Source organism: Camellia sinensis, chromosome 2 (genome assembly GCF_055761805.1).
Source record: "Camellia sinensis isolate YWXY chromosome 2, ASM5576180v1, whole genome shotgun sequence".
NCBI classification, from domain to species: Eukaryota; Viridiplantae; Streptophyta; class Magnoliopsida; order Ericales; family Theaceae; genus Camellia; species Camellia sinensis.
Genome location: NC_138962.1, coordinates 42,678,751 through 42,688,073, shown reverse-complemented (window position 1 = coordinate 42,688,073; position 9,323 = coordinate 42,678,751). Strand labels below are relative to the sequence as shown.

General features: G+C 36.7%; 1 protein-coding gene across 4 annotated transcripts; it reads right to left on the bottom strand.

Annotated features, from left to right (window-relative positions):
• Positions 1–472: 472 nt before the first annotated feature.
• LOC114284598 (disease resistance protein RGA2) lies at positions 473–7,607 on the bottom strand. Of its 4 annotated transcripts, XM_028227541.2 has the most exons (4): positions 2,164–7,607; positions 1,491–1,538; positions 1,292–1,390; positions 473–604 (listed from the first exon to the last, which is right to left on the bottom strand). In XM_028227541.2, exon 1 carries the CDS (start codon positions 5,762–5,764, stop codon positions 2,222–2,224), a length of 3,543 nt encoding a protein of 1,180 aa, XP_028083342.2. In that variant the 5' UTR covers positions 5,765–7,607; the 3' UTR covers positions 473–604; positions 1,292–1,390; positions 1,491–1,538; positions 2,164–2,221. The 4 variants fall into 4 exon arrangements, with proteins under 4 accessions (XP_028083342.2, XP_028083344.2, XP_028083341.2 ...); XM_028227543.2 differs by lacking the exon at positions 1,491–1,538; XM_028227540.2 differs by lacking the exon at positions 473–604 and having other exon boundaries at positions 1,062–1,390.
• Positions 7,608–9,323: the final 1,716 nt, after the last annotated feature.

The window sequence follows — 9,323 nt, the reverse complement described above, 5'->3', positions numbered from 1 at the left end:
TCCCCGGCCCCGATCGGGGATCCCCGACCCCGAAAAATTCCCGGTTTTTTTTTTTTTATCTATAAAAATCTGTAAATAATGAACAATGAACATCATAAATAAATTTATCATCTACACAGAACCAATGAACTAATGAACAATGAACATCATCCAATGAACAATGAAAATCTGTAAATTTATCATTATTCATCTTCAATAATGAACAATGAACTAATGCACAATGAACATCATCAGATCTGTTTATAAATTTAGAAAAAAAAACAGATCTATATACTCATTCAGATATATATATATATAATCAGATATATTTGTATAAACAGATCTATATAGTCATATATATATAATATACATATATGTAAACCCTAGATCCAACCCAGATACGGAGGAGCTCGGCGAAGATCGGCGGCGATGACGGAGATCAACCCAGATATGAGATCTGAGATCTGTGTATCTGTGAGATCAACACAGATCTGAGAAAGAGAGAGTGGTGACTACGATTGCGACGGTGGCTGCGATCTGTGACGGTGGAGAGGTACGAGAGTAGAGAGAAGCATCGCGGAGGCATCGCAGACAGTGATGGAGGCACTGAGGAGGCACTGTGTATCTGCGAGAGTGAGAGAGAGTAGAGAGAAGCGAAGGAGAGGCACTGTGTATGCGAGAGAGAGAGAGGAGAGAAACAGTTTGTGTGAATGAGTGTGCCAAGCCCTAACACAATACACATATATTATATATATAAACGGGGGTATATTAGTAATTTCATGTCGGGGAACCGGGGCGGGGATCGGGATCGGGGATCGGGGCCGGGGTCGGGCCGGGCCGGGGCTTGAACACTGATCACCGTCCCCGGCCCCGAACAGATCAGGGATTGATTTTCAAATACCGTCCCCTCCCCGTCGGGGGTATTTTTCGGGGAAAAACCGCTAAAATCGGAGTCGGGGTCGGGGATCCCCGTCAGGCCGGTTTCAAATTGCCATCCCTAAACAGAATGAAGGATGACTAACAATGTAGTAAAATTAAGCTCCATAAAATAAAAGAGTACATGAAGTTCTCAAGACCACATGAATGATGAATCCATGTTTGCATATATCAAAGAGTTCTGGTAGTGCCCAACCTCAAGAACAATACCAAACATCCAGTTATCTAATCAAGCCAAAATTTTACAGATATACCATTAATATTGTAACTTAAGCAATAAATACTACACATTAAAAAGAATAAGGCTGCACCGACTATGCGCTCAAACAAGCTGAAATCTCTGAGTGACAAAAAACCCCTTCCATGCATTGCATACCTCTTCATCTTGGACAAAAACGTTCATGGAAGATTCCTCGCGGTGAAAATTCTCCGACAATAGGCACATGCAGTACCAAACCAAACCCAGGAGCTAGGACTGCCAAAAACAAGTTCTATATGTCAGAAGGGTTTATCAGGAAAGATAAACAAATTTTTGCTAATGCCAAGGTTATTCTTTTGTATTTTGTATGAAGTACCTAATATTAGACTCTTATGTAAATGCTCTAGTAAACGGAATTTCAGGCCTGCACAATAATGGAACAACTGTTTAAAGCATCCCAATCATTTTTTGCTTTATGGCCTTTTTTTAGCCAAAAAACCAACTTTCCAAACCCCTAAGCTGGTTTTTTGTCTAAAAAAGCCAAAATGCCATTAAAAAGTCAAAAAGTTACTAAAAAAAACAAGTCATACACTTCAGTCATTCACATTTTTCCATACAACTAAAAAAGTCATTCCCAAACACATTAACCATTTTTCACCTCATAAAATAAGTCAAAAAGCTAAGGCACTAAAAAGCCAAGCCCCAAACCACACCTTTTAAAAAGTCATTTGAGATCTCAACAAGTTAAGTCCATCCTAATTACCATAATTTTGGTAATTTGGACTATGCTAAACTTTTATATAATGAGATTAGATTTGATGTTATATTCAACTCCAAATCATGACAAAACAGCTAAAACCCACAAGTATTGCCTGTAAGAACATAATTCCGGAATTCAATAATTAGTAGATCCCTTCATAGAATTTTCGATAAAAACTGTTTAAATTCAATATGAGTCTTGATGGTTTCATATAGAATAGAAAATAAATTAATTAAAAAAATAGTGAAATGTGCATAACATAACAAAACATAAGAGAGAAATTGCATACCAAGAATAACAGATTAGGGAAGTTTCTGACTTCAACCTGGAAAGCTGCTTTCTGTGAGCTATTTCCCGAGCTTCAGAGACCCAACATAGATGTGAGGTATGTGGGCTATGTTCCTCCAATTCTTACCCTTCTTCTGCTTGCACAGTCGTTCTAGAAGAGGACAATCTTGAATTGATAAGTGCTGAAGTTTACTGAGGTGCTGTAGTCCAGCTGGTAAAGATGTCAGATAATGGCAATTTGAAATTGACAATGATCTAAGCGAAGAAAAATTCCCAACCCAGTCTGGCAAAATTGTTAGACCAGGACAACTGTGAATTACCAGACTTTGCAATGTCGTGACATGTTGTAGCTCCACTGGCAGAGAAAACAACTCAGGACATGATAAAATGCTCAAGCTCTGAAGTGTGGACAGATTTTGCAACCCATTTGGGAGAAAAGCCAGTTTTGGGCAAGACATAATGGACAAGCGCTCAAGAGCTGTGAGAAAACGCAGTCCATTTGATAAAGAAATCAGGTTATTACAGTTCTCAATGACCAAAGTCCGAAGAGAGCTCAAACCCCCAATTACATCCTCTCGCAAAGTTTTCATACCATGGCAGTCATTGATCTCCAAGAACTCCAAAGCTTTAAGGTTTTGTAAACTAGGAGACAAATGGGCTAGGTTCTCACAGTGGCTAATTATCAAAGACTTGAGAGCAGTGAGGCTACCTAGTTCAGAAGGCAGCGAACGAAGATTTTGGCATTTCCGGACCTCAAAAGATCTGAGACACGTATTGTTTTCCAGCAATTCTCCAGGTAGGTGCAATAGATTCTGGAAGGAATCAATTACAAGGATGGAAAGTGAGGTCACATCTTTGATGGAATTCATTATTTTTGGGTGGCAATTCCGGAGTTCCAAACGTTGAAGAGATGGAAAAACCGGCATCTTTCTTAGGTTGGGACATCCATCTACAATTAACTTGCCCAGGCAAGGAAATGCTTCCCTGTCATCAATGCTGGACCATTGTTCCAAGTTTGGAAAATCTCTGAGCTTTAGTTCTTTGAGAGATGGGAACAGCGTTTGGGAGTCCGAACCGTAAAACTCTTCTGCAATGCATACAACACCATCCATTCCTTGCAAACAGATGGTCTTGAGGAAAGGAAGCTGCCCAAGAGTAGGCAAGTTTTCACATCTTCTAAAGTTGATCAACACAACCTGAACAAGATTTGGAAGAACCCAACCGGGGAATTTGATTCCCGAATACCCCTTAATGAAAAGCTTTCTAAGATTTGGATGTGGTTCGAGGCATTCAAGAATATCTTTCACTTCTATCCCAGAATCCCAAAAACTATTACTACGTGACGATCCTGGTGAACCATTATTTTTTCCATATTTCAGCCCCTGCAAAGTGCTTCCTTTTGCAGCTTTCAGGTTGTGGCCCTGGTCATTATTATCTCCCCATATTAATCGCAATATGTTAAGGTGTTTCTTCTCTCTCAAATTTGCCTTCTGTGCTTCTTTCGCATCTGTAACATTCTCCAAGCATTTTATGCTCAGCTCACCTCTTAGGTTTAGAGAGTTGAGTTCCGCAATGCTTTCCCCTCTCCCCTTGCCCACAATATATATGGGCAAAGTTTGAAGATGAACCAACTTTCCAATCCCAGCAGGCATGCGGGTCAATCCTTCACACCCTGTTATAATAAGATGCCTTAGGCTAGTTAAACTCCCCATTCCAAGAGGCAACTCTTCAAGGTTACTACAACCCGAAAGGTTCAGTGTCTGCAAATTATAGAGGTTGCAGATGGTATGAGGGAGTGTTTGGATTGGAGTGTTTGACAGGTCTAGATACCTCAAACACATCAAAACACTGATTGATTCAGGCAAATTTTTAATGCCACATCCACTTAAATCGAACACACGCAAGTAGATAAAACTGGCAGGAAGAAAAGAAGGCAACTCTTCAGAGTTACCTCCAAGATAGCAAAGGAGAGTTCTTAGATGTTTTACCTTAATCAAGTCAAGCGGAAAAGAGTCAAAATTGCCAACTACTGATGAATGACGAGTTCGTGCAAGATTACTTGGATCCAAACCATCCCCTAGTATCACAAATTCATTCCCTCCAATACTTCGAGCAAGGTCATGAATGAGATCATGCATTTTGTACGATGTTATGTTGCCATCTTCACATTTCTCAACTTCTTGAAAGAAAGAAGAACACAGTAAATCATTGAAATATTCATCCGCTATGTCCTCCAATGGTCTATTTCCTTCTAGGGGTTGAATTAAGCCTTCAGCCATCCATATATAAATCAGCTTCTCCTTCTTGAATTCATAATTTTTAGGAAAAAGTGAACAGAATGCAAAGCATCGCTTGAGATGTAGTGGCAAATGAATGTAACTCAACCTTAGAGCTGGTAAAATGTCGCTTTGGCATTGCTTAAGGTTCCAAAACTCGCTCTCTTGCACCAACAACCAATCTTTCTCCTCTCGTTTGGAGCGCAACTGACTTCCTAAAGTTGTTGCTGCTAATGCCACACCTCCACATTTCTTGATGATCTTTTTGCCAATTGCCAGCAGGTTAGGATACTTCTCTTCTTCACCATAACCAAAAACTTGTTTCTTGAACAAAGCCCAGCAATCATCCTCGAGCAAACCCTTGAGATGGTATGTGGAATTAGTAGTGCCCATAATTGAAGCAACTTCTGTACTACGTGTAGTTACAATTATTTTGCTTCCTTTCACCCCACTTTTCAGTATATCACCCAGTTTATCCCACTCTTTTTTATCTTCATTCCATACATCGTCCAGCACGAGTAAAAATCTCCTCCCACACAATGACTCTTGTAGTTGAGATTGAAGTAAATCAATCTCTGAAAACTCACAGTTTCTTCTAGTTATAGAATTTATGATTGCTATAATGAGCTTTCTTACATCAAAATCTTGAGACACGTAAACCCATATTTTCAAATCAAAACATTGGATCACCTTCTCATCATTGTATACAAGTCGAGCTAATGTTGTTTTACCAAGGCCTCCGATACCAACAATTGGAATGACTGAGACGTCTTCTAAAGTTTTTGCTTTGCCGGTAGGTAACAGAAGCTCCATTATCTTCTTTCTATCATCTTCTCGTCCATAAATATCTGATTCTTTTACAAAAGAGCCTGTCTCTGTCCTTCTTCCAAGAGTCTCAGACCACTTAAAAACTGCCCCTTCTTTGAAATTCAAGCTAAATCCCCGCTTGACTATCTTACGTAATTCTTTAAGCTTATTGCGAAGCTCTTTTGCAAGGTCAAAAAGATGTCTTGATGGTTCAAAAGGCAGCAAGTTACGCACCTTATCACTGATCCTGCTGTGATTCTCACACAGCATGATCTCTGCTGTAAGCTCATCCAACAAGTCCTCAGACTCGTATGTTACATTTTTAAGCTCTAACAGCCAAACTTCAATGGCTTTTTCTGTTTCTTGCCGCTTTTCTGCATCTTCAAGAAAAGCTAGAACCAGTGGTAGAGACTGCCGTAATTTTCCCGTGTTCTCCTTAAGGCTGCAGAGATCATTAAGTTTTTCTAGGAGAGGAGATGCTAATTTATCAATGACTATTTGTAAAAGGAGGTCTGACATTTCTGATGTTCACCGGAGATAAAATTGGAAAGGCTTGGTGATTGATATACTTGAATGGTTTCAAAATGGAATATGCTTGAGGGTGTTTGAATGAACAACTAGCATAGTGTGTAAAATCTTGTTGTTTGAAGTTGAAATAAGTTGTTTTTGCATAGTTACCCTATAATTTCATGCTATTCCATGTATTTCCCTCTTCTTCTTCTTCTTCAGCTTTTTTTTTTTTATTATTATTATTTTTATCCATGAATTGGTTTATACGAATTATGCTCGTATATTCCCACCCTGCCATACTGCTGTCTGTGAATCTCCATGCAGTGGTTTACTACCTCTATCCTATGCAGCCCTGTAGCTGATAGCTACAATTTCGACTTTTAAGGGCAATCATAGATTTTCAAATATTTGAGTTTATAGAATTTTATGCTTCACATAATAGAAAATACCAAGTAACACAAAATCTAACTTAGTGTTACACTTCCTCCTTCTGCAGTACTTACTTTCCCCTAATTCCCTTCCATCTATTCAAACAAGTCATATAACATAGCTTTACATAATTGGATCAAATACCATCAGTATTGTGCTCAAATGATCACATTTAAAATATGTTACTAGTGCAGAAGATAATGGTGTTAAATGTTTGTAGGCCTTGAAAGCATACAATGATATCATCAATTCCATAATCATTGCAATTAAGGTAAAAACTTGGGTCAAAATTTGAAATTCATTGCGATTAAGGTACTTACCAACAAGGTTCCAACTTCCAACCAATAAGCTCTACCTGAAATGGACTGACCCCAAGGAGGCAGCCGGCGCAAGCACCCCAAAGTTTCGGAAACCCTTTATTATAGTAATATTAGTTAAGAATTTTTCTAAATTATATAGATTTGTCCCCATTTTTATTTTTTTTAAATAAAATATTAGCACTAATGTAGGCCTTACAGTCCTTTCAACAAACTAGGTGCACAGAAACGACCAGAAATATGACTTCTCATGAAATCATTGCGGTTTCTTATCACAGTATTTAGGTGAACAACAAATAAAAGATGACACATGAATCATTTTATATTCAATGTTCTGTATTTAAATGGACAATATAAGGGTTAATTTTTCTTGTTTTTTTTTTTTTTCCAATTATATAACCAACTTTGCTTCCCACCAAATCTCACCAATTTTGGTGATTTTTGGGAGAAACAAAACATATGTTTCAAGAGAGAGTTCTTTTTTCTCAACATTTCTCTCTATTTCTCACCTTCTCAATCATCCAACAACAACTAGTGATGAGACCCTTTTTCTCTCTTCATTTCTTTAGTTTTCTCGCCAAACCCAAACAGACTGTTGTGCCTAATGAAAAGAACATGGGTATTGGGCAAGGGAAAATGTGTAAGTTTGCAAGAAATCACGGGGGAAAAGTGGAAATAAAGCAAAAAGGAAAATGCAAAGAAACTAAAACGCATATTATCCATGGATGAGATGTAGCAGAGGAATATACCAAAGAATGTTTTTTTGTCTTTTACTACGTTTGTTGGGAAATCAGAGACCATAGATGAGTTCGAAGAAGAAGATGCGTTCGGCGATATCGTGGTGCAGCGCAGTATGCAGAACACTGCTGATCAACCCTCCAATCCAATCCTTCAATTTGCTGATACAAAATCAGATGTAAATTCCATTGGATTTGTATGAATCGATTTAGGGTTCATTCAAATTCCAGTTACTTCGTGCATTTGAAGGAAGAAAAGTATTAGACTCATGCCATTTTGATTTGAAGAAAAAATGAATGAAGAAAAAATCTAGGGAATTGAAATAAAGTGAAAATTTTCATTTTTTTTTCCCAAAAAAAAAAAAACTATTTGTTGAGAACAATATTGAACATGTTTTATGTTTTATGTTTTTGTTTTTTTTGAATGCAAACATGTTTTTTGTGTTTTTTTTTTTTTTTTTGGTTTGCTTGTTTGTTTGTTTGTTTTTTTATTTTTTATTTTTTCCCGTAAAAACAAAGAAAATAAATATGATGCTAAATTGCTAACCACGTATTTTTAAAAAATGAAATAAGTGACCGTAGGGGTGTGCGCGGTGCGGGTCGGTGCGGTTTGAGAGAAAAATAGAAACCATATGGCGGGTGGCGGATTGATAAAAGTGTCACTAGAATTTGTCATTTTTTTTTATCAAAAATCGACGGTTCGGTTGGCAAATAATGACGGATTTGCCTTGGCGGTTTGGGCGGATTGGCGGTTTATAAAAAATATAATTCAAATTACAAAACTTAAATCAAAGAGTAAAAAATAGACGAGAGATACCGTGATGTTAAGCATCTTGCGAAGCTTTCTTCTGATGCAGCGAGTGTAGCAATAACACGATAATGTCAACGACTGTGCCATCAGTTCATTACAAGCATCTGTGGAAGCTACAATGATCAAATATCATTAAGGGTTTACAATATATTGAAAATGTTTACTGTTGAAAAGTATTTAGATTGAAAAGTGAGCTGATGCAAGCTTGCAACATGGCCAGAAAAAAAAAAAGATTGAAAAGTGAATTGAAATCCAACTGTATTTTGGATTACTGACATCTTGAATTCCCCTCGAGCAGTAATGTAATACTATATTCTAAGGTTTAAAACAACAAGCAAACTTAAGTAAAAAAAAAAATTTAAAATCTTATAAAACATGATTTAATATCGGTGCGGGTCGGTGCAGTTTGGAAGAAAAATAGAAACCGGCGGATTAATAAATGTGTCACTAGAATTTGCCATTTTTCTTACAAAAAACCGGCGGTTCGATTAGCAAATAATAACGAATTTGCCTTGGTGGTGCGGTTCGGTGCGGTTTTGACGGTTTCAGCGGTTTCGGCAGTATTATGCACACCCCTAAGTGACAGTAAAAAAATAACAGATAAAAATGAGAGTTTGCGTGTAAGTCCTAATAAGTGGATTTATTATTTAATGGGTCTTATAAAAAAATTTGTCATAAAAAAATATCATTAATTATAAATTTTAGTGATAATTTATAAAAATTATGACAAAAAAATTATTAATTGTTAATTTTTAGTGACGTATGTAAAAAATTATCATAAAAAAATATTTTTAAATATAATTTTATCAAGACTTATTTTTAATAAAATTTGATAAAAATTAACTCTAATTATTAAGACCTATCGATAACTTACCTATAAAAATGTTCATTCATGGTTAAAAATATTAGCCGAAGGTGGTTGCTAATGGCCAATGATAGTTGCTAGTTGCAAGAAGTGATGTCCAAATGTGACGGTTGATAGGGGAAAAAAAATTTGATTGCCAATTCGTTGAAGATACTTTTTAGCGATGGATGATTGTCAAGTGTAAGAATTGGCGATGGTGATGAAACGAATGATTTAGGGCTTTTTTGAGATGATTTAAATAAGTATATTTTTTTTATTTTTTATTAAATATGGGTTGAATATGGGTTGAGTTTGGGTTGAGTTTGAAGTGATGTGATAGAGATGTAATGTGATTTAAATAAGATCATGTGACTTAAATAGGATAATAACTTTTTGACTTTTTTAAATTATAACAAATAAGGCCTAACTA

Excerpts from the sequence above, each read along its gene's own strand:
- LOC114284598 (XM_028227541.2), bottom strand. The coding sequence starts at position 5,764 with ATGTCAGACCTCCTTTTACAAATAGTCATTGATAAATTAGCATCTCCT.